Here is a 26,207-nt window from a genome sequence, read left to right as displayed (position 1 = left end):
CGGAATTACCTAGAAATAAGTGCTGAATGGACTTTTCATCGGGTGACACAGTCCCTCTCCAGAAATAGATTTTTCCTTCACAAAATCCCTTTATTATATTAATTTAAAAAAAAATTTAGAACTCCTAATTGTGGTTTTTAATTCCTGCTCTGTTGAACTGGTACCTTTGTGCATTGGTGGAACTTCATAGTCATTAATCTTCCTCTTCATTAATCTTTTCATGTTTTTTTTCCTTCAGTTGGGTATGATGTGGAATGGTCTCTGTTCTCTCTTCTGTATTTGCTTTTATGCCTAAACTCATTTTCATCCTGATCCCAACTTTGGTTTTTTCTTCTTGATTTCGTGGGTCTTCCCACTTGTCGTCATCTGGCTGTTTTCATATTTTCCTGCTCCAATTTTTTTTTTTTATTAATTGCCTCAGTTTGCTGTATACAATTTCAGCAGACTACCTATTATTAATACAGTACTGTAGTTAGTGTGATGATGAATTGTTTATTCATACTGAAAAATAATAGCATTTTTATTTTAGTTTTAAAAAGACTTTCATGAATTCAGGCCAAGTAGAGCAGTATCTATTTAGCTGTATGAATATGGCAGAATTTTTTTTACATGGAATTAATGTGACATTTGCCCTTTCATTGTTGAAATATATAATTAAAATTGGGGTTGTCCTTATTACTTGTACTGCAATAATTGTGGTTAGCATTAATAATGTATAAATTTGTAATTATGTGAAATTTCAGGCACGGTACTTAGCTCTCCAAGGTCATGCCTTAGATTCCTCTGAAGCTACTATGAAGATTCATATCACTACAGATAAGTATGACAAGACACTAACAATACAGGACTCTGGAATTGGGATGACGAAAGAAGAGCTTATTGAAAATTTGGGAACAATTGCCAGATCAGGGTCAAAGGTATGCTTGTTTGTACATTGAAGATTAATAGGATAAAATTAAGAGGATTGTACATTTTTCCCTCAGTTTTTCCATGTGTGTGGGTGTGTGTGAGTCAATATGTCCATCCATCTGTCTGTTTATCTGCCCGTCAGTGTGCCTATCACACTTGGCATGTCAGTAGTTGGTGATTTTACATAAGTATGTATAAATGAAGATAATCTTTCTCAACATCTGTCTGTCTATGGTGTCTGCCATGCTTACCTTGTTGTTGCTAGTTTTCTTATCAAGTTGAAGGAATTGCCGTCAATCTTTGTGTAGAGGCAGGCCATTGGGCGTATATGTGCATGAAGGGAGATTATTCTTGTGTTTGTCAGTCACTGGGTCTGTCACATTTAATTTGTTAATAGTAACATCTTAGCTTATTGGACTTCTGTGCTTTCTAGTCTATATTATTATAAGTAAAATTTTGTTAGGCTTTCATTTTAGGTGTGGTTAATTTTTAGATAAATCTCTTAAATTGAATATTAAGTGTAAAGCACTGGTTAAGTTAGGAACATATGATATTGCTGTTAGTTGTAAGATATCTAGAAAGTCTTCAGGTGCAGACTGTATTATAGGGTCTTTGTGCCTTAGCAGACTTTTTTACTTACCAGACAGCCAGACCTCCAAAACCATCTGTTAATTTGAGGTGCTTCAGTGTTTAGACTGATCAGACTTGGATCAAGGGTAAATCATGACTCAGATACCGAAAAGTATTTGTCAAACACATTTTGTCAGGAGATATTGTAAGTGTTACCTACATATTAAACACCCATATGGGAGTCTTCAACATAGCATCAGTCATTATGCGTATAGAGAGAAGGTTAATATAAGTTGGTAGGGGATACAGTATGCCCTGGAAATAATCTCAGAATGCCTGTTTTTGTAATTCAGTGGTTAGCCAGTGTTGTCTTCAGTATTGTACATATATTTTATTGTACATTATATTAATTTTCTTTGTTGAATGGATAAGGCCACATAGTTTGCTTCATGAGAATTTAGTACCACATATGTTAGCTTCCCTGTGTGCAGTGGAGCCCCATAGCCACACTAACATGTACCAGTCATGATCTAAATGCTCTCAGTGATTTATATTGATACATGCAGCTGGTCTCCCTTTGAGAGGGAACCTAAGTCCTCTTTTTCTTCTGGAGTGAGGTAACAAGAAGCCACACCAGTGCAGTGCCTTGTCTCCCAACACATGGTAGGCAGGAGGTTATAGGAGTCATCCTTCCCCTTCTCACCTACATGACTGGAAGCTGACATTCCTGGGTGGGAGATCAACCCTAATCATGATCTTGAGACAGTTCCTCCCACCTAAGGGTTATGAAAAGAAGAGGGTACAAATGGTAGATTTTTAATGTAATTTGCAGTTTTCTTAGATATTTTGTAAAAATACAAACCTGAAGTTTTTTTTGTAATCCCACCTTACTAATCATATATGATTAGTAGTGTTACTGTGATCTCATTTTTAAAATATGTAGCAGAGCAATGTTATCATGTCAGCACTAGAAGTTGCAGTTGCAAGTTTTGTAGGAACTGTTAATGTTTCTGGTTGCAGTGTTCTGTTGTATGGGTCAGCACATTCCTGCTTCACCACATTCTTACAGTAAGGGCAGTCATTTTCTGTGAGAGCCATCAGAACCTGTCATCTTAGCAAACCCAGCACTTCCTTGACTCTTCATCCAACTTTGTCTCAGGAATATGAATTCTCAAAGAATAAAGTCTGCTGTTCCACTTGGTGGTTTCCCAGGCTTGCTAGGGTATTTTTGCAGGAGGACCTTTCCCAGCTCAAGTGCAGTTACTTGGCAGAGTCGTGATACAATTTTACCTATGTGATGTTGCCCTCAAGTCTTGATGATTATTCATTTGAGTTGATTGCTTCAGTGTTACATATTTTACTTGCCTTTTGGGAGGGATGCATCATCTTTATGACCTTCATTCCATATGCTTTTGTCATCCATATATACATATATATATATGTGAGGTACATTTTCCTGGAGTGTCTTATTTTCACAGCTTGGCCAGGGAGTCGGGTATCATGGGAATTACAAGTTTCTGTAATTCAACCCCTTGCTTTACTGATAGCTGCTGGTTTGCTATACATGATACAGGCAGTCCCTGGTTATTGGCAGAGGTTCTGTTCCCAATGGCGTGACAATAACCAAAAATCTCCAATAACTGAAAATCAGCGATAACAGTGCTTATTGGCGCCAATAACCAGGGATCGGCGCTGATAATGGGAGATCGACCCTGATAAGCGGAGATGGGAGCAGAAAATGCAGTTATTATCGTCGCTAGACAAGCACCATAAAACCGGGTCGCCAGTAACTGAGACCGCAGATAACCGGGGACTGCCTGTTGTACATTGAAGGATTATTATTTGAAGTAAATCCATTAAGGATGACTTACCTTTGGTGCACACATTGGTCATTACTTTTTGCATGCGTTTTGTATAAAGGTCCTTAAATTACATTAGGAATATACTTTCTGTAGAGGTCTTGATTACCTTTGAAGACTTTTTTTTTTTTTCTTCTTAGAGCCAGATGTGATGTTGATCCAGATACTCTTAACTATCTCTCTTTGACTAAAGAAGAAAGGAAATAGATGGGATGAAGTATACTACTTATGAAGTATATTACTTACATGCCTGCCCTCTAAAGAAGTTAGATTAGATGGTATTTAATACTCTGGGCTGAAGTTTAGGTGTGGAGAGTATTCAATAACTTGGACTCTTTTGAGTAAAATGTGTTGCCCGTTTCAGAATGCATATTACTTTTTCCTTTATTGATTATAATGAGGTATGAAACATTGCCAGTATGACAGATTACTTTGTGAAATAGTTTTTAACCCTTAAACGCCGACTGGACGTATCGTACGTCGACTAAAATTGTCCGTCGGGTGCCGAGCGGACGTACGGTACGTCGACTACAAAAAGTTTTTTTAAATATTCGCGGAAAAATCGCCCCTTGAGGGATGCTGGGAGTTCACGGATCACGCTGTTGTTTTGTTTACAAGTGTTACTGAGCCGCGCATGCGCGAATTTCTTTCTTCTCGCACTACAGAGAATCAGCGACGCATCTCGGAAATTCTTTCGTCACTTTGTCGTAATTTTTGCACCGTTTTATATTAACCGTTACATAAAGTTTTAATTACGAAAATGCGTGCAATTTCATGTAAAATATAAAAAAAACAACCCATGGTTGTAGCTTTTATCAGTTTTGAAATATTTTCATATAAATCACGATAAGTGCAAAAACTTCAACCTTCGGTCAACTTTGACTCGATTGAAATGGTCGAAAAATGCAATTGTAAGCTAAAACTCTTACATTCTAGTAATATTCAATCATTTACCTTCATTTTGCAACAAATTGGAAGTCTCTAGCACAATATTTTGATTTATGGTGAATTTTTGAAAAAACTTTTTCCTTACGTCCGCGCGCGGAAACTGCTGAAAATCTCAGAAATTCTTTCGTCACTTTGTCGTAATGTTTGCACCGTTTTATATTAGCCGTTACATAAAGTTTTATATATGAAAATGTGCACAATTTCATGTAGAATACAACTAAAAATAACTCATGGTTGTAGCTTTTATCAGTTTTGAAATATTTTCATATAATTCACGATAAGTGCCAAAATTTCAACCTTCGGTCAACTTTGACTCGACCGAAATGGTCGAAAGACGCAATTTGTAAGCTAAAACTCTTACATTCTGTTAACATTCAATCATTTACCTTCATTTTGCAACAAACGGGAAGTCTCTAGCACAATATTTCGATTTATGGTGAATTTTTGAAGAAACTTTTTCCTTACGTCCGCGCACGGTAACTCGGCTAAAAATCTCAGAATTTCTTTAGTCACCTTGTCGTAATTTTCGCACCGTTTTATATTAGGCCTTACATAAAGTGTTATACATGAAAATGTGCGCAATATCATGTAGAATACAACAAAAAAACTCATGGCTGTAGCTTTTATCAGTTTTGAAATATTTTCATATGAATCACGATAAAAGAAAAAATTGACCGGGGTCAACTTTAACTCGACTGAAATGGTCGAAAACTGCAATTGTAAGCTAAAACACTTACAGTCTAGTAATATTCAATCAATTACCTTCATTTTGCAACAAACGGGAAGTCTCTAGCACAATATTTCGATTTATGGTGAATTTTAGAAAAATCTTGTTTTACGTCCTGGCTTTTTAATTCATGCATCATTTTGTGATGTTTTCCTGTGCTGCTTTAATTGTTTTACAATTTGTTATATACCAAAATCATCGCAATTTAGTGTAGAATACAATGAAAAAAAAATAACTCATTAGCTTTAACCGCTTTGCTCACAGCACAATTTGTATACAATTATATATGAAATTTTTTTTTGCGCTGTCATATATTCCAATATTTATATATGATAATGATATTTTTTTTCATTTCTGATGGTTGCACACTAAACTTCAAGCAATGACAAAAAAAGGAGCCAAAAATGAACTCAATCTTAAAAACTAAGCATGCTGTGATTTTTTGAAAAAAACTTTTTTTCCGCTTTGGTGCTAACTCCCGAACGCCGCCGGCATATGACAGACACTTTTGTAAATAGAGGCTCGGCGTTTAAGGGTTAATACCAGGGATAATTTATCATTTCTTACTTACTTATGTATACACATTGACAAACAGTGGTCTGTTGTTTGAAACTACTGTCAGGAGAAAGAAGTGTTTTTCAAGTACCTTGGTTTTGATTTAATATCGAAAAGTTTATGATTAGACAGTAGATATTTTCATACAGAACAGTAATCCATATGAAATTTATTGCTAAGTGCTGTATTTTACTTTATATATCTAAAAGATTGTGTACCATTTACAGTAAATAACTTTTGTTTCAGGCATTTATCAAGCAGATACAGGAAGGTGGTGGTGGAGATCCACAGAATATAATTGGACAGTTTGGTGTCGGATTTTACTCTGCATTCATGGTGGCTGACAAGGTTGAAGTTTATACAAAATCCAGATTGCCTGGAAGTGTTGGGTATCACTGGTCATCAGATGGGTAAGTCAGAAGAAAGAGTAATAATATAGGAGAAGAGACATAGCAGGTATTTCTAGTGGTCTTGAAGAATATCAATGAATGTTATATATAGTTTCATTCCTTTATTGTATGCAACTATCTTGACTAGCCATTTTAATTAAGAAATTTTGTAGCTTTTAATGATCTAATTTTTAGTAATTCATAATTCCAGATGAACTATGTTGGTTAATTGAAAGATTAACAGGTTAATGTAAACCAACAATGCAAGGGCTGTTATTTTCTAAATGTATGTCCTGACTTATATGGCAGTTAATAGTAATTTGATGAATGATTTACTTTTCTCTGCTTGTAGAATAGGGGTGTAATTTACCTATTAATGCTTTCATAAAAATTATTTCGTTCCATTTATTCAGTTCAAGATTCTTTATTGCAGATGTGGTAAATATACAGTTGAAGAGGCAGCGGATGTTGAACCTGGTACAAAAATAATCTGCCACCTTAAAATAAATAACAGAGAATTTGCTGATGACCAGACTGTGAAAGGTATGCAATTATTCTCTTGAGCTGAATCAGTTGATACTGATTTGGTTTAATTCTTATTCTATTTGAAGGAAAATATAGTAACATTTCTGGCAAGTTTGTCCATTAAAAACGTGATGATTGATAATGCTCCTGTAATGGGAAATTGTATTGCTTAAATTTTTTGTCATCGTTTTCCCCATTCAGCTAGCTTTCATTGACCCATGAATTAGAGGCTGCTAAAAATTTACTAATTGAGAGTGTGTTAAAACTGCATCATAGGCTTTTATATTACTTATTCTCATGTTTTGAGTTTTAATCCCTGCCAGTGTGGAAACAAATATTTATGTGAATTCCCAAAAAATAAAACAGATTCATAAGGATATTGTGAATTAAAGACTTGATCAGAATCATATTGTTATTAAATTTTATAAAGCTGATATAATGTTGGTTAAATCCTTGCTCATATAGTGAAGGAAGAGAAAAATGGGAATGGAGTCAAGCAGTCCACACTTGAGTTCCATTTATTATTGATTGAATATATTTTTGTTAGATAAATAAGTGCAGTCATGAGGACTTTAATGTCTTTATTTTATAAATGTAATTTTAAAATTTAAAGTAATGAAGTTGATTGACTAGCCATATTTTTACAGATGTTATTAAAAGATACAGCAGTTTTGTTGGATCACCCATTGAAGTTAATGGTGAGCAAACTAATAACATTCAGCCTCTTTGGCTCATGGACCCAAAAGAAGTTTCTCTCCTGAGCAGCATGATGAATTCTACCGATATGTTGGCTCGTCATTCGACAAACCAAGATTCACTCTTCACTATCGCACAGATGCACCCATTGATCTACGATGTGTGCTGTATGTACCTGAGGGTAAACCAGGTAAGTGTTTCATTCTGGTGTTGGGTAGAAAAAGAAAACATTAAAATGTGGTTTTCAGTGAAGTCAAGAGATAGGATGGTTGATCTTGACTTCCAGTTCTCGCTTGACCTCGAAAGAAGATTGATCATACTCTTTCTTCTCTCGATTTCCTGTTGTTGGCTCTGTTCTGATCTACTTATTCTACATATTCAAAGGTGATCAGTTAGATTGATCGTTTTCCTTTGATGGTCCTGTGGCACCAAAGGCAGTATGACTTCTGTGTTACCCCCATAATGTAGTCTTTCAACCCAAAGCTGAAACAGTGGCAAAAGGATCCTTTCTCTAGCTAGGGAACTGATCACCTGAGTGTACTGTGAAACTTCCTAATGGACATCAGGACATTTTGGGTAAGATCTCTAGAAGGCAAAGTCATCCATTTGTCTGTCACATTCAGAAAGGACATAGTTGGAGTACTAGGATAGAATGTATTTGTGAAATTCACATTCATATCCTCTTACCTTCCGAAATGACCTTCCGAACGTACCCTGCAGTTTATTGGTGGTCATCAGTACGTTTGAGGCAACATCTCTAGGGGCCACAGCCATCCATTGATCTATGGCATTCAGGAAGAACCTGTCGATGTGATACTAGGATAGAATGTAATTGTGAAGTTCACATTCTTATCCTTTTACCTTGGGTTATTGCCCAAGGGTCCTTGGACTCCTTTTCCTTGGATCCTTGGTTCCATCTCACCTAAGGTGTGCAGCTACAGGGAGGAGGTTGGGGCGGGGGGACTGGCCTCCTACCTTCCTCCTGTTTACTGTTCTCTTCCAGTGGAGAGAGGAAGAGTGAACAAGCCGTCACAGGCTTGACTGGCGTGCATGCAGGTGATCTGCATGACTGAGTACTCTATCTATAATCCAGTTTTTGTTCATGACACTTACCTGACAGATATATATATAGCTGTATTCTCCGAAAGGGACCGACAGAAATTCAAAACTTACAGCACACGCCAGTTGGGCCAGGTGGTTAGTACCCATTCCCGCCGCTGGGAGGCGGGTATCAGGAACCATTCAGATTTTCTCTGTCGCCAGTATTGTCAACACCTGTTGTCAATACCTCCACCGTTGGATTTCGTAAACTTTTCCACTGAGTATTCTGATTGTTCTTTTGGTTTTTTGACTTTGGATTTGTGGATAGGCATACGCTTCTTTGGATTGATTTGATTTTGGTTTTGGCTATTTCTTGAACAAGATGTCTGGTTCTAGTTCCTGCTGGATTTCAGGGTGTGTGTGAAGAGGTGTAAAATTCAGGGCTACGAAAGCTTGGTGAGCCCTACACAGTATGCATGAGATGTAGGGCATGTCTGTATGTTGGATGATCGCTGCAAAGGAGTGTGAATGTTACTGATTCTGATTGGAAGGCTTACTACGATTCTTACGTTCATAAGCTAAGGCGTGACCGTGTAAGAGAGTCTTCCTCCAGGAGTGTGTCTGTTGGTGGGAGTCAGGTGGCTGTCTCCTGTTAATCCTACTAATGCTTCTCCTTTCCCTGTAGAGTCGCCTTCGAACCCTGTGATTGCGTCTGCGGAAGGTAATGCCCTTGCGCAGATTTTGAGCTCCATTCGTACTTTGGAGTCTAAGGTGTTGGCGATCGAAAGTGCAGTGAAGTGTAGTGATCCCCCCAGTGTTGTGGAGGCGTCAGAGCACTTAAGAGGGTTCACGGGGTCCCCCCACCGATCTGGCGTCCTTAGGCAGGCCTTGTTGGCTTGTCTCCCAGGCTGCAAGGATCGTGCTCGCGCACGAATCCTTAAGGACTGCTAGATCCTCCAGCGCCCTCTCCCGCGTAAGAAGTCGCGTTCTCGGTTGGACTCGTCCGTTCAAGAAGGAGCTGCGTTGAAGAAGGCGGCTTCTTCTCCTCTTTCGTGCTGGAGTCTTCTCCCGACTGGCTCTTGTGATTTGCCGCGCAGAAGAGGACCAGGACTTCTTGGAGGAGGCGTTGAGCGTCCAGCCGCCCCAAGAAGAGAGCTCGTCGCCCTTGGTAGAAGAATGCGTCTCCTTCCCCCTCTTCTTCTCATAAGAGCAGCCCTTCTCCTGAGAGGGATTCCTCTCCTTCGAAGCGTCTTCTCCAGGATATGCAGTGGCAGTTAGCTTCCCTTCTCGCTGCTAAGGAGACGGAGCCTCGTAGGCGCCGTTAAGTTTAGCTGCCAGTTAAAGAGATCTAGAGGTCTCCCTCCTCCTGCTCTTCGTTCGTCTCTCTCTCCTGGGTTTCTGTGAAATCGCCCTCATGGTTCATCCCGGATCATCAGCTCTCCTTGCCCGTCGTGGCGCGCTGGCTGATCAGGGCTCCTCTTGCAGCTCGGCTTGCACTAGTGAGATTCGCCAAGAGCGCTCTCTTCTTGGCCTCCTCTTGCTTCGCTCGTTTTGGCGTTGACAGGGCGCTCCCAGGGCAGCTTCTCTTCATTCCCGATCTCTGCCGCGGCCTTTCGTCAGGACTCTGTCAAAGCTCGTCGGAGTCGCTCAAATCAGGACTCGTCCAGGGCCTTTCGGCAGCTTGTGAGGCAGGGCGCTCTTCTGGGCCAGCTTGGCTGCTTGGCAGAGCAGGGCCTTTCAATCAGGGCCGGCTTCTGTACGAGTTACTCCGGACTTTTCTGCTGCTTCTTCCACGAGAAGAGGTCTCTGGGCGGGTGGACCCAAGGTCTTAGTCTCCCTCTGCGGAAGACTCTCCTGGCTCCTGTCGAAGAGGGTGGTTTGTCTCCAGGGTGGACTCTGCAGAGCAGGAGCAAGCCCCTCTGTCGTCTTTCTCCGACTACAGGTTTTGGCTAGTAGCTAGCAGGAACTTTGCAGATAAATTTCAGCCTACTGCTCCTCTTTCCCCTCCTTCGCAGTTAGCTTCCTCGAAGGTGAGGAAATCGCCCGGCTTCCTGCAAATGAAGACTTCTCTGGCTACTAGAAAAGCTCTCAAGAGAGTCAACTCTTGGATGGAAGATAGGAAGTCTCAAGGAAAATCTTCCTTCGCTCTACCCCTGTCTAGATTGTGCGGGAAAGCTGGAATGTGGTATGAGACGGGAGAGGAAATTGGCTCAAGGGTGCCTTCTTCCTCTCAAGACGACTTTGCGAGCCTCGTTGATGCTTCAAGGAGGTCTCTCCTTTCTTCGGCGAAAGTGTCCTGGACTCTTTCTGAGACCAACCACCATCTGAAAGGCCTTTTCAAGTCTATGGAGGTCTTTAACTTTCTGGATTGGTGCTTGGGGGCCTTGGACTTGAGGACTAAGTAGTCAGATTCTATTTCTCTGGGAGCTGTCCAGTGTGCTGTCTTGCATGGACAAGGCGTCAGATGGCGCGAATGAACTGGTACAACCCTCTGAAAGAGGGCTTTATACTGCAATTTTGCTGCCAAGTCGGTTTCTCCTGTTCAGGGCTGAGTTACTTTGCCCCTCTGTCTAGCCATCCTCTCTTCCCCCAACCCGCTTGTAAGGATCGCCTGCCAGCAAGGAGAAGGCTACTCAGGATCTCCTTGCACAGTCTTCCAGACGTCCTAGTGTCCCTTCCACGTCATCGCAGGGACTACCCTCGAAGAGACAGAAGCCCTTTCGTGGGAGATCTTCCTCCTCTAGACCCTTTTCGCGAGGAAGAGGCCTCTCCAGAGGCGGAGCCCCTTCTTCCCAAAGGGGCAAGAAGTGACTTTCTCCACCTCAGACTCCAGTAGACAGGCTTCTCCTGTTTTGAAGCCTGGGAAAGCAGAGAAGTGATTCCTGGTCCTCAATGCTGTCAAGAAGGTTACAGGATCCCGTTCACCGAAAACCCCCTGTCCTCAACTCCCAGAGATCTGTCGCCTTCTTACCGTCGGAGAAACAGCAGATCCTTTAGATCTGCTGGAAGAAATGATCGAGAAGAGGGCCAGGCGAGTCCTGGATCAGAGTCTCAGGTTTTTCTGTCGTCTCTTCCCTAGTTCCAAAACAGTCAGGGGTGGAGACCAGTCCTGGGCGTCCAACCAGACTGAACAATTTTGCTATAGGTCGAAAAGTTCAAAATGGAGATAACAGTCTGTTATCAGTGCTTGCTGCGAGCCAGGCGTTGGATGGTCTCTCTGGACACCTCAGGACGCTTATTTTCATGTCCATTCATCTCGATGAAAGTATTTGAGATTTGTCCTGGGAAAGGTGTGCAGTTCAGAGCTCTCTGTTTCGGACTGAGTACAGCTCCTATGGTGTTCACAGTCCTGATGAGGAACGTTGCCCGGTGGCTTCATCTTGCGGGTATAAGGATCTCGCTCTATCTGGACGACTGGCTCATCCGAGCCACATCGGAAGAAAGGTGTCTGGAGGACTTACATTCAACTTTGGAGCTGACGAAGTCCCTGGGACTTCTTGTGAATTTAAGTAAATACAGTCCCCTCTCAGTCCATTCTTTATCTGGGGATTCAGATGGATTCAGTGGTTCGAGCCTTTCCATCCCAGGAACGTCAGCTATTTTCTTAAGTAAAAGTTCGGCCTTCACAGGAAAGAAACATGCTCGGTGAGGGAATGGATGAGTCTGCTGGGGACCATTTCATCACTAGAAGTTTGTTCCCTGGGGAGGTGCATCTCAGACCTGAGTTGCTTTCTTGTGGACAACTGGAAGAGCAAGGAGGATCTCAGAGGAGTCTCAGGATCTCTCTTTCTGTCAGGACATCTTCGGTGGTGGCTCGATCCCTTAAGTTGGCAGAAAGGGTCTCTCTCTCTCTTCAGAACCCAAACCTAGTGTTGTTTCCGGCAGCGTCCATGTCAGGATGGGGGTGACAACACTGGGGAAGAAATGTCGAGCACCTGGAAGGAACAGGTGTCCTGGCATCAATCTAAAAAGAACTGGCGGTGCTGCCGGCTCTTCAGTTCTTGGATCAAGTTGCAGGCGGGTAATTCCAAGTCCCAGCTCCAGACACCACGGCCCTGGCGTACCTCAAGAAACAGGGAGGCACTCATTCCTCGGTCCTGTTCTTGATTGCCAAGGAGATCCTGCTGTGGGCACATTCTCGTCGGGTGACAATTCTCACTCGTTTTGTAGCAGGGGTCGAGAATGTACGCGCGGACCTTCTCAGTCGGCAGCATCAGCTTCTGCCAACAGAGTGGACTCTGAACGCGGAAGTGTGTCAGGAGCTTTGGAAGCTTTGGGGACGTCCCCTGGTGGACATTTTTGCAACTTCAAGGACCACAAGGCTGCCTCTTTACTGCTCTCCCGTTCTCGACCCGGGAGCCCTAGCAGTAGATGCCTTTCTCTGGGACTGGAAGGGTCTAGATCTGTATGCCTTTCCCCCATTCAAGATTCTGGGGGAAGTCGTCAGGAAGTTTGTAGCTTCAGAAGGGACGAGAATGACTTTAATCGCCCCCTTTTGGCCTTCAGCGGAGTGGTTCACAGAGGTCATGTCTCTCTTGGTGGATTTTCCAAGAACGCTTCCTTTGAGAACAGATCTTCTCAAACAACCCCACTTCGAGAGGTACCACAAAAACCTTCCCGCTCTGAGTCTGACTGCATACAGACTATCGAGAAGTTGCTCAGAGCGAGAGGTTTTTCTAAACCAATCTTCAAAGCGATCGCCAACGCCAGGAGAGCCTCATCAGCGCCCAGTGTACCAGTCTAAAGTGGGTCATTTTTAGGAAGTGGTGCAAACTTAAGAATTTCCTCTACCACAACCTGTGTCCCAGATAAGCGGACTTCCTTTTTACTGTTGAGAAAGGATTTAAAGCTGGCAGTCCCTACTGCATCAAAGGCACAGGGTATGCTGTCAGCGGTCTTTAGGCATAGAGGCCTTGACATGGACAATAAGACCTTCGCTGATCTTCTAAAGGTCTTTTGAGGCGTCTAAAGGTAACCGCCCTAAATTTACCTTCGTGGAATTTAGATGTCGTTCTAAAATTCCTGATGTCCAGAGATTTGGAACCTTTACGTTCTGCTTCCTTCAAGATGTAAGCAGAAAGCTATTTTTTTCCTAACTGCTCTGGCGGCGCGAGAGAGAGAGTTAGTGAACTAGCGATCAGCAAGATTAGGTTTCAGAGGCCTGATGCTGTCTGTTCTCTGAGCCTATGTTTCTTGCCAGAATGGCTCCATTCTTCCCATGGCCCAGGTCCTTGAAGTGGGGCTTGGCGAACATCACTGGACAAGAACCTGGGAGAACCCTGGTAATCCTGTCAGGGCTCTGGGATTTTATTACAGAGGACCCAGGATTGTAGAGATTCTTTAGCAATCTTTGGTGCTCGGTTAAGAGAGCCTGATATCTACCTCTCTCTCGAGAAGAATGCCCTGGGCGTTCTTTTTGCAAAGCTTGCCATCATGAGCGCCCATTCAGTGTGCTGGACAGTTTGAGAACTTTGAGAGGTCAGGCTCAGTGAGAGCCATTGCTACCTCAGTAGCTTTCAGAAAAACCAGTCTCTCAATGACATTCTGGAATTTGCCGCACTTTTGGCCAGCAATTCTGTCTTTGCTTCTCATTATCTTACAGAAATGAGCGTCCCTATGAAATTGCTGTGCGCTTCAGGGCCCTTACGTTCCGCCAAATGCGATCTTGGGGGCAGCGACTCTCATCCTCTCCTTTAGTTTGTTTTTGTGTGTCTTTTAAATATTTTGATGTGTTGTTTTGTAGTTTGTTGGGTCTCCACCAGTGGTGTGCGCTGATCCTTAGTTTATGTTAATTATTACTCAGCGTAAACTAGGCTTGGTCAGGTGGTTGTTTAGTTTGTAAACGCCTCACAGTAAGGTCATATGGTCTAGTCACATTGTGGTCTACGCCCCGTTGACAGATCATCTAGATTTCACCAGCTTTATAGGTCTGTACCTCGCTGCTGGAGTTCTCTAGTAAGCAGAAGCAGACTTGGGTGACAGTAATCCCACCCAAAGTCAGCAATGCTAACAGATGAGGAGACAAGAAGCGTCAATAAACACATATGTTTGTTTCCTAAATCCTATTCTGTCTCTTCCCACCTCCAATGGTGGGATTCAGCTATCTATATATATCTGTCAGGTAAGTGTCATGAACAAAATGATATTTTTATGATAAAATAAAGTTTGTTCATACTTACCTGGCAGATATATAATCATAGTACCACCCTCCTCCCCTCAGGAGACCCAGTAGTTCTAGTTTCTGAAAATCTGAATAGAAAATAGGAATGGTTCTTAGCGATACCGCCTCCCAGCGTGGGAATAGGTACTAACCACCTGGCCCAACTGCGTGTGCCGTAAGTTTTGAATTTCTGTCGGTCCCTTTGAATACAGCTATATATATATCTGCCAGGTAAGTATGAAAGAAACTTTATTTTATCATAAAAATATAATTTTTTGGATTAATAGATGCATTTCCTACCTTCTCTCTAGCAAGGAGAGAGGACTGACTACAGGCAAACCAGTTGGTTATTTTTAGCTGCATAGTCTTAAACATTGGGGGTTCATCCCTACCTTTTGAATCAAGGGTTTTCTTACTTTCCTTTTATTCAAGGTGCCCAGAAGTCTGTCAGTTGAACATCCCTTGTTCAATAGATCAGAGGTATGGTATCCTTCCTTTGCTCTCTCATGACCAGGAAGAGAATACCAGGTGAGCTGAACTACCAGTCAGTTCAGAGAATTACTTGGAATCCTCCCTCTAATATTAAGTCTCCGTATTTAAAGGCCGAGGGTTTGTATTCGTGTAGGAACAAATAACAAATTTTTAATTAATTTGTATTTTTCCTAACATACAAACCTGAGGTCTTTACAGAAAAGGCCCACCTCTTACTACCTCCTCATTCTTTTACCTGCGCCAAAAGTTAAACTGAAGAGATTGAATGCATACCAGTTGGGTGGGTGTTACTTCTGCCCCTACCATAGGGAACTGTTACTATAACCACCTTGCAAAAGTTTGATGGCAGGGCTTTCCAGCTTTGCTGAAAGTCACCACATGTAAAGACCTCAGGTTTGTATGTTAGGAAAAATACAAATTAATTAAAAATTTGTCATGTTATTAGGGGGAGAGGTGATAGCATTCATATAGATTTAACCATTGCCTAACTTGAAGTAATTTAATGGGATCCCTTATGCACATTGCTGGATGCTCTCAGAGCTCCCGAGAAGGCTAAATTGAAACGAGGTACAAGACTAAGCAGCGTTACAAAGGGAAACTGAATAGAACCTTTAACACTATAGTGTTGTGTAAGATATACTTTTAAGGAATGTACCTCTTATGGGACTCTTTAGAAAGTAAAAGTGATCTAGTAATAAAGATAATATTTTTAGTAGTGAAGATAATATCCTTTGCAGTAAAGTTTTGCACTGTACTTTACCTCAAGATTTTCAAGCCTGAACTTCGAAGGCACATTGATGTGAAGGAATTTGAAGGGGGTGTAATGGAAGTTTTGTAGTCTTGTATAATCTGAAACAGTGGTTTGTTTTTATAAAACTACCAGTTAATGAGTGTTTGAAGTAATTGTTTTCATTTTGTTACAGGTTTGTTTGACTTGAACCGAGAGGGTCAGAGTAGTGTGGCACTCTATTGTCGCAGGGTATTGATAATGAACAAGGCTGACAATGTGGTCCCCAAGTGGCTAAGATTCATGAAGGGTAAGTATTACTTTAGCAAAAATAGGACGCTATTTATTTTAACCATCATTTGAATGTGACAGGGAATTTTACCAGAAACACTATACTGCTCTCTGAAACTTTTTTTTTTGTAACATTGCTAGGGAACATAACATTGGTCTCATGAAACATTAAAAATATGAATTGTGCTGAATCGTTTAAGTATTTTTATATAAAATGTAAAGTGGTGGTATTTTTACTGTAAAGAATGTGCATCTTGCTTATTAGTCTACGAAGGTTGAATGCTAATAAAAGATTCAGTGAGCCAGTGCTTTCTAGGTGAGTGTGTTCATGATAAACTATAGTATTGCAATACACTCCCTGAACACCTGAATTAGCCCTGGTCACCTACCAGCCCGAACTACATCCCCATAACTCATTACCCACTAAGTGGGTAAATAACTGACAGCGTTACCAACGCTTACAGGAAAATCTTGTCAAATGAGTTACCTAGCATACCGTTGGCAACGTTGCTGCAAGTCCTGGCTGTGTGTGGCCGAGATCCCCAATTGCTTTTGTTCGCCTTTCTGTGTGGGTGTGTCCCACATCAGGCGAACTTTTGGTCATTTAGCCCGACCCCCATTTAAGAGTTTGGACATCAGATCACGATTTGGACTGTTTTCAATGCATTTTCACCTGGATGGATACTTTATTGATAGGATTTGGAACTTCTCTCCCAATTTTGACTTTGGACTTGTTTGGATAAGTCAAACAAGAAGACGTCGCCGTCTGCTAGCGCCGATGCTCTTCGATGACAGAGCCTTCTTCTGCTGGAGATGCTGATGCTCATCGGCCCTACACATCCTGCAAGCATAGGATGAGTACCCTCAAACACGATCGACATTCTGTTTGTGTTTTATGTAGGAAGATATGGTGTAGTATCAGTCAGATAGGCGGCGAGTCTTGGTTAGAGGGAGATCAGATGGAAGAATTATTCAAAAAGTTAGAGGACAACTAATTACTGGTGCTGGGGGTCAGCTGAGTATGTTTAGTCTATTTTTCTAGCTTTATGACTAAATTAACGGAAACTAGAGATAAGGATAGTAGTAATAGTGTTGTAGATACTAATCCCTTTTTCAGCCCCCTGCCTCTTCCAGAACCAGCCCTAACTTGGGTGCTGGGGTCATGGAGAACCGCAAACCCTCGAAGGCATAGGGTCTGCCGGCCCCCATTCTCTACGGCGCCTCCAGAGAGATGCTATGGCAGTCGGCAGTGTTGGCAGCAGTTTTCCCCTTCCTCTAAAAGCATAAGTTCTAAGGTGGATTCAGAATTAGGAATCACTCAGAAGTGTGGCTTCTTTCTTCTTCCCTCCTTCGGCTTCTTTCTCAACTTTCCGGCAGGTTTTCTCTGTCCCTCCGTCTAGGCATCCATGTTGGTTCGGGGTTGATTCTGGGTCTTCGGTTCCGGATTCCCATTCTCATGTGGTTTTGATACATCCGGATTTGAGTGGTTTGGGTGTTGCGGCCTCTTCGCTCCCAGGAGTGGGCGTGGTCCGCCCAGGTGTGGCTGGCCCAGGTGTTGCGTCATCCCGTTGGGTGGTGCGGGGTTTGCGCAACCTACTTTGGTGCCTCCAGTATGTTCACGATTGATACGTCAGGTGTCCGTCTCATGCACCCAGGTGTAACAAGTTCTGAGGTTTCGAGTTCGGCATTTTCTAGGGGTTGGCCTGCCTCTTTCCTGTTCCGGCTCGGTCGGACCAGTCCGACAATCCTCCGGCTTAATTGGACCAGTCCGACTGGATTGTTCATTTGAAGAAGAGGATCCGGTACCGGATATTAGTTCTCCATCAGCCAATGAGAATGAGTATAAGTGGATGGTAGACTTCATCCTCACTTATCCTCAATCCAAGGTTCTGGAGGAGCCTACACTACCGAATCAAACGATGTTTGAGTCGCTATATGCGACAGAACCGGTAGTTGCTCAATCATCAAAGAATCTGGTCTGCTTTGGCCATGTCGGGCAGGCATTGAGGGAGGCAGACGTAGGTTAGTGGCTTTGATAGGATCGAGTAAGCAGGATTCAACCTTGCTTCGTATTCAGGAGGGGTTTTAACAAGGTAGCGGTTAACCCTTCTGCGGGTGTCAGGGTTCCTCTCAATGTATCTGTTGAGGCTCTTCTCTCTCGGGTTCCTTCGTCAATTGTTTGGTCTCAGTTTCATCTAGGGAGGCTTGTATCTTGGAGGACACCTCGGCAGCCATTCGGAGGCCTTGTCCCACTCTATGTGGATGTGTCCGGGTTGATAGGGTTCTCTCAAACAAGATGGATATACTCCCTCCGGTCCGGTACTGCCTGACACCTCATCACTTCGGTGTCAATAGGGCTGGCATACCAGGTTAACATGTCGCCTGACTGTACGACGTTCTTTGGCAGAAGAGGAGGGACTTCTTTTAAAGCTTCTGCCTCACTATCCGTACATTCGGAGAGGGTTCTGTTGAGGGCGCCTTTTGCGCTCTGCAACAGCCCTTTAGGGAGGAGGATATCTCCTCCATGGTCAATTTCGTGTAGCCGTCGTCAGCAGTAGCGTCACAGCAAGCCATGATTAGTGTGGCTGCTTTGGGTTCAAGGGATGTGGCCAGTATAACGAACTTGTTGCTTCTAACTCATGTCTCCAGTGTCGGCAATTATGCATCGTTGAGGGTACAAAATGTTGAAGTAGAGGGTTCCTGTCTAACAGGGAACAGCCAGTACCCTCTTGAAGAAGCCTCTTAGGGAGAATGATCTCTCTCTCTCTCTCTCTCTCTCTCTCTCTCTCTCTCTCTCTCTCTCTCTCTCTCTTGTGTCTCCGCATTGCTTTCTCTTCAGGTATGTCTCATCGAGAATCAAGGTTGGGGAGCAACCTTGGAGGAACCCAGGCTTTGGGCCTCTGGAGGGATCGGGAACAAGAGGAGTCATAACCTTCGGGAACCTCAGGGCTGTAAAGGAAGCCCTCAGGTGTCTTTCAGTCCTAGTGCGCAACACAGTAGTGGGTCTGCTTTGCGACATTGTAACTGCCGTGTCATATCTGAGAACTTGGGGGGAACAAGATCATTAGAACTTAGAGGTGTATGCTTTCCGCCATTCGGTCTCATTCATCAGGTAATCAGGAATTGCAGTAGTGTCAAGACGTCTATGACTCTAGCTCCTTGCTGGACCTAACGCCCTTGGTTCCGGAATTCCTAATGCTCCTTATGGAAGTTCCGATGTTCCTCCTCATGCGGAAGATCTTTTAGACAACCGCATTTTCACCATTATCATCCAAACTCTTGCGTGATGAACCTAGTTGCGGACGACTGCCAGACACTCTAAAGCTATGTCTAGACAGTGTTTCTCTCGGCTTGAGAAGTCAACCCGTAAGCTTTACCAGGTCAGCTTGACATGAAGTCTGTGTCGTAAGGAAGGTCATTCCATCTTTAGGCCTGCCATAACCGAAATAGCTGGTTTTCTCTTATTCCTTTGGAAAGTCAAGATTCTTCCATTTTCAGCTATTGCTGGCTACTGCTCAGCACTTAGCGGTACATTTTTTCATCTTCCCAAAAATTTCTTGTAGTAAGATCTTTGATTTATTACGTTCCCTCGGGCTCCCTCGTGAGATTGTCGAAAGTTCTAAAGTTAAAATAACTGGTTAGGTGTTTTTCTTTCTTTCGGCTTTAGCTGCAGATAAAAGGTGGGCGAGCTTCGGGAAGTTTCCTAGGCTGGTTTCCTAGGCAGGAAATAGGTATTTCTCTTCTTCCGGAAGTCGTGGCGGAGGCTAAAACTCTGCTTCGTTCAAGGTTCTTTATCTGCAAATGTTCGGTTCCGGCATCAGCGGGGATGTCTTTATGTCCGATGTGAATATTTATCAAAGGTTGAGTAACTCCGTCAGCTTCTGTGTACACTTCTTGTCTCACCGCGGAATCCTTCCCGTCCGCTGTCAAGGATGCGATTAGTTACTTTCGGAGAAAGGGTTCCTGGTTCCTGGTTCATAAGCGCTCACTACACAAACACAGTTGCGGGCACACTTCACGATTCTCGTGTGGTGAGAGGTTTATACCCTTGAACACAATTTAATTGACGTGACATTATATTTAGCATTTAAGTTTTTTTTTCATTACCACACAGTATTCGGAGTATGTCCACTTCATCTTCCTTTCTAAGGAATGGTTCAGAGTCTTCTATTCTGGTGTTTACTTACGAGTCCGTCCGTGTTTTCTTCCTTTACTTAAGAGACGTTCAATTCGCCCCACCGCGTATAGGAGCGAATTCTCCTATCTAGGGTGCGTTCAGTTAGCTGAGTTGGTATTTTCTTAGTGCGAAGACTCGGAAGGTTATTCAATTAGTCCATGTTTAATGGCGAAGTCTATTATCTAGGGTGCGCTCATTTAGCTAAGGTAGTATTCACGTAGTGCGGTGGTTATTAGGTTAACCAGATAGGGGAATTCCTTTTAGGCTTTAGAATCTTAAGCAACAGTGATAGTATAATCACATGAATTTAAGTTTAGTACCTCTTAAGTATCCTAGTCTTTGATAGTTTCCCTAAGAGAGTCCAGAGAGGTGCTCTCGTAGGCTAGTCTAGGTTGTTTCGTCTGCGCTGGGCTACTTCTGCGCTCGTCGGCCTTTGCCGCAACCTGCAGGGTGGAGGGTCATCAGCTCGGCACACTGCCTCATTCCCTCCTTAATGGGTAGGCTCTGAATAGCCACTTGGGAGATGCATCGTTCTTTTTACATGAAAGTTATTCTCTTAGTCCATGTGTAGCCACTAACCCTTCTATCGTGGGTGCGTTCATTTAGCTAAGGGTGTACTCTCTTAGTGCGGAGGTTCTTAGAGGCGGCCACTTGGAAGTCGGTGTCGGTTTTCACGACTTTTTTTTTACCTCAAAGACATTCAGTTTTCTTCGGAGAAGAGTTACTCGCTTGGTCCCTTTGTGATGACCAACTCGATCTTATAATTATGTAGTAATGTTAAGGGTGGGGGGAACTCTAGGTAATGAATGTAGTCTGAGGAAATTTGGAATTTTGGATTCTCTGTTAGTCGGGGTTCATAGTGAGAGTATTAAGTTTGACGTTAGTATTGTGAAGATAGGCAGATCCAGTGGACAGGTTTGGTCTCTTCAACCTCTTCAGCGCAGACATCAGCGGCAACGGGCAGCGAAGAACTCGAAGATCCTGCACACTCAACTTCTCCTCCATACATGAGAGGCTACAATAGCCACATGGGAGGTTCTTCGTACCCCTCCATACATGAGAGTGCTTTGATTAGCCACATGGGAGGTTCATCGTACCCCTCCATACATGAGAGTGCTTTGATTAGCCACAAGGGAGGTTCGTCGTTCTCCACTAATCATGGGAGGCTGTGATTAGCCATATGGTAGGTTGTTTTTTTTTTTTTTTTTTTGCTACTCTCTATCCATGAAGAGGTTTGAATACCACATGAGAGGTAGCTCGTCTCAGACCCTCCATACATGAGAGTGCTTGGATCAGCCACATGGGAGGTTCGTTGTTCTCCACTAATCATGGAAGGCTGTGATTAGCCACATGGTGGGTTGGTTTTTATTTTGCTACTCTCTAACCATGAGGAGGTTTGAATACCACATGAGAGGTAGCTCGACTCACAGTACCTAGACATGACTGACGTCGGGGGTACTCTACAGACATTCTCACCTGCCGAGTGGGATAACCAGGTGAGGATCCATTCATTTATACAGAGTAGGCGAATAATGAGTTACCTGCTTTCTCTGTTGGCAGGTCGGGCTGAATGAGATTGATCCCACCTCCACTAAATTTTGGTAATCGGGCTAATTCCGGTGTTCAGGGAGTGTATTGCAATATGAAGTTTTCATAGTAAAACTAATATTGTAATATCTACCTGAACACCTGAATGATTCCCACCCTCCTCCCCACTTCAATCTGATTAATGAATAATGCAATTGGGGATGTTGGCCACACACAGCCGGGACTTGCAGCAGCGTTGCCAATGGTACGCTAGGTAACTCATTTGACAAGATTTTCCTGTAAGTGTTGGTAACGCTGACAGTTATTTACCCACTTAGTGGGTAATGAGTTATGGGGATGTAGTTCGGGCTGGTAGGTGATCAGGGCTAATTCAGTTGTTCAGGTAAGTATTACAATATTAGTTTTATTATGAAAACTTCATATTTATATACAGTAGCCACAAATTCTTTTCAAGATCTTTCATATGATGAGACATCAAAAGCCAAGAGAGTAAATTTAAATATGAATGCTTTTCAGGTGTTGTGGATAGTGAAGATATTCCTCTTAACTTGAGCAGAGAACTACTTCAAGATTCTGCCCTTATTCGCAAGTTACGAACTGTTATACAAAACAGAACCATCCGGTTTTTGTATGACAAGTTACGAAAAGATGGGGAGAACTTCCAGAAATTCTTTGGTGATTATGGTATTTTTATAAAGGAAGGTAAGTGAAAAGAACATGTAAACCTTTTTAGTTTTTGTTACAAAACACTTTACCCTCTCTCTCTCTCTCTCTCTCTCTCTCTCTCTCTCTCTCTCTCTCTCTCTCTCTCTCTCTCTCTCTCTCTTAGTATTTTTCAGTATTTTTATTGACATTTTTTGGGTGCAGTACAGTGTTGTACCTAATCCAGTAATGTTATGTGACGTACATATATTTTTTAGTTTGTGTATGGGTGTATGTACAGTATATGAACATGTATATATCATGTTGAGGTAAAATAAGCACTTACCATGCATTTGCTTGCCTCTCTCTCTCTCTCTCTCTCTCTCTCTCTCTCTCTCTCTCTCTCTCTCTCTCTCTCTCTCAGTAATTGGTATTTTTACATGAAGTGCATGTATACCCATGCACATGCACACATACACAGAATGAAAGATATATTTGTGGAACTACATGACTGTATTAGTACAATACTCTGCTGCATTGAATTAATGATAGTATAATACTGTACCACAGTAAATGCAAAATGTTTCATAACTTGTGTTAAAGCAGATGTATATATCTATGCTCTTTTTTTTATATTTTATGATATTTTGTATTTTGCATATCTTGTGAGTATACTCAGTAAGTAGAAGTACAGTAATACCTCGAACTTGCACAATTTGAGTTGCACAAATTCACAGGCGCACAAATTTTTTATTGGAACCTAACTAATGGTCATACACGGGTTTTTCACAGACACGCGAACATTTCCGAACACTGAGAAACCCTGCAAAAGTGTTTGTTTAATTTTTTTATGTAATTTATAAGTTTTCAAGCTTTTATGTGTAAATTAAATAACATTAAATATTATTAAAAGTAATAATTTCTCTCTCTCTCTCTCTCTCTCTCTTAGTGAGATGAATTTTTATGGTGCATGTCAACAGGTATGTTTATTTGTATGATAAAGAAACTTTTTAAGTAATAACATGTACTAATTTTCAGATATTAATAAGATTAATAAAATTAAATAATAATAATAATAATAATAATAATAATAATAATAATAATAATAAAACTGTAATATAAAATTCGTATTATCTTGAACAAACAAATTCTTCCCTCATCTTTTGTAAGAAGGTGGAAGGCAAAAGCTGTCAGGCATGTCATTTAACATGACAAGAGTTCAGAGGTCTGGTTAAACAAATCATTTATAACTAACTAACATGACAAGAATGGGAGTGTTGCTAATCAGTGGTCAAATTTTTCTTGTAACTCTCTCTCTCTCTCTCTCTCTCTCTCTCTCTCTCTCTCTCTCTCTCTCTCTCTCTCTCTCTCTCTCTCTCTCTCTCTCTCTCTAATTAATTAATAATTCAAAAAATTCTCTCTCTCTCTCTCTCTCTCTCTCTCTCTCTCTCTCTCTCTCTCTCTCTCTCGTTCGAAGTTAGCCAACCTACGTATTACAGCACTGTTTCTGTTTCTCTGTATGTCTTTAACTGTACAGTACATAAGTTTGAATTGATCTAATTTACCTGTACCGTTTACAGACTGTAAATGCTCAGTTCTAAAACATAGAGACATAGAGCATTTCAGAACAAAGAGAAAGTGACAGAACAAAAAAGTTTGTAAAAATGGGGTTGAGAAGACTTCTGAAATAGATTGGTGGAATGGGAGAGAGAGCCACACACTATATTCTTAAGTCAACCATTTATTTCTTTTTTTAAGGGTAATGTATTAAGCTAACTCTCTCTCTCTCTCCATAATACTGTAATTCATAAATAATATAACTTGACGTTTCAAGTAAGGACAATCTCTCTCTCTCTCTCTCTCTCTCTCTCTCTCTCTCTCTCTCTCTCTCTCTCTCTCTCTCTCTCTCTCTCTCTCTCTCTCTCTCTCTCTCATGTGTTATTCTCTCAGTCTCCGTAATAATTGATAAATAATTTCACTCTCTTAAGTAAGGACAACCCTTGAACCAGGCGATTCTTTACTCTTCTCTGTTGGTTCTCTCTCTCTCTCTCTCTCTTCATAGTTAGTTAGCTCTCACGTTTTTACAACTTATTAATTCTCTGTACGTCTTTACCTGTACAGTAGATAGTTTAAATGGATCTAATTTGACCTGTATCGTCTACAAAGTGTAGATGCGCTAGTGTTGCAAATACGTTCTAAAACATAGACATAATAACTAAGAGTTGTATTAGTCAAAATATAAAACATTGTTTGTTCATGAAAAAGCATTTCAGAACAAAGAGGAAGAGACGCAGAATAAAGAAGTTGTTGAGACAATTCTAAAAATAGATCGGTTGGAAGGGGAGAGAGAGAGAGAAATTCTCTTACAACTCTCAATTTTTATGTAAACCATTTATTTCTCTTTTTTAAGGTTAATGTATTAAGCTAACTTTTAAATGAAATTACAGTAACTTTAATTCCATTTAAAAGTTAACTTAATAATTTGGGAGCATGATTAGGGTCATATTTAGTGTTTGAACTTTAGAAATAAGCATTTATTAGCATTTTTGGAGACCATGCCAAACTTAAGCGAAAATTCACCCTGTGCAAGGGGTTCTGGAACCTAACCTCGTGTAAGTTCGAAGTATGACTGTACTGTCATATTTTTTTTAGTTTGTGTACATATTCATGATTGTACATACATGAGAATCCCATTACGAAACACTGTATGCATACCTTTAGCCAGTTGCAGCATTTCTATTTAATGGGCAGTCTCACAAGATATGTGAAATAAAAATTGTCATACAATACAAAAAAAGATCTTCTACATCTTCCTTTGTTTTACATAAGTTGTGAAATGTTTTGTATTAACAGTGCCCCCCCCATCTCGTACAACATTTTTACTATCATTTATTCAGTGCAGTACGGTATTGTTGTAATACAGTAAGTATAACATAAGTACAGGCAGTCTCTGGTTATCGGCGATCCAGTTTTATGGTGCTTGTCCAGCGATGACGATAACTGGATTTTCGGTGCCGATATTCGATGCTTTCCGGTTATCGGTGCTGATCCCCACTTACCAGCGGCACCGATAACCAGATATCAGTGCCTATAACTGGAGATCGGTGCTGTTATCGCTGATTTTTGGCTGTTGTCACGCCGTCAGGAACAGAACCCCCGCCGATAAACGATAACTGTTCCGATGGCATAGCAATAAGTGAAAATGGCCAGTAACCAAAAATCAGCGATTTTCAGCACTTATTGGTGCCGATAACCAGGTATCGGCGAAGATGACCGGAGATCGGCACTGATAAGTGGAAATCAGCGATTTTTAGCGCTGAAAAATTGCCGAATCTCGTTGCTAGACAAGTGCCGTAAAACCAGATTGCCGATAACTTTGCCCGCTGATAACCGGGGACTGCCTCTATGTAGTAGTCTTGTTATATTTAATACTGGTAAAATTATGAAAATTCTCATAGAGCATTGTGGTGGAAAGAAAAAATAAGATATCTGAAGATGAATAGGCTGTAACCTAACCTAGACAAGATCATGGTTAATCATTTTTAAAGCTTAAATGTTATTCCAAAATTAGAACATCTTGAAAACAATGCTAAGCATAGTATATGTTAGTTAATGTAGCCTTTGGTTTAAATCAATATATTTTAAGGGTCACCTCTTGGTCCAGTATTTTTGCCTTTCCAGCACTTAGTTAGTTTCAGTAAAGAATTTAAAGAATTAAAATGATTAAATTATAAAATTAGAAGTAATAGTGGGTAAGGATCATTATCCAGGTTCTACCTAATGGCTTCAGTACGAACAACCTGGTAGACTACAGGTATGCTGAGGCTTCCCAATGAGTATGTAAGCCACAGTACACTAAACAGAATTATTGTATACGACATGCACAAAACAAAATGTCATTGAAACATAACTCTTGCAGAAGGCAGTAACCAAAGAAAGTAAAAAATTGTA

General features: G+C 41.6%; 1 protein-coding gene across 1 annotated transcript in view; it reads left to right on the top strand.

Annotated features, from left to right (window-relative positions):
- The window catches only part of Trap1 (TNF receptor associated protein 1), a 50,920-nt gene that overhangs the window by 11,058 nt on the left and 13,655 nt on the right, over window positions 1-26,207 (top strand). The window contains 7 exon segments of the mRNA XM_067114187.1: window positions 744-917; window positions 5,815-5,978; window positions 6,391-6,500; window positions 7,130-7,233; window positions 7,236-7,368; window positions 15,795-15,908; window positions 22,131-22,316. Coding sequence (XP_066970288.1) covers window positions 744-917; window positions 5,815-5,978; window positions 6,391-6,500; window positions 7,130-7,233; window positions 7,236-7,368; window positions 15,795-15,908; window positions 22,131-22,316 — 985 coding nt within the window.

This window comes from Macrobrachium rosenbergii, chromosome 13 (assembly GCF_040412425.1).
Source record: "Macrobrachium rosenbergii isolate ZJJX-2024 chromosome 13, ASM4041242v1, whole genome shotgun sequence".
NCBI lineage: Eukaryota > Metazoa > Arthropoda > Malacostraca > Decapoda > Palaemonidae > Macrobrachium > Macrobrachium rosenbergii.
This window is presented reverse-complemented; position numbering and strand designations above follow the sequence as displayed.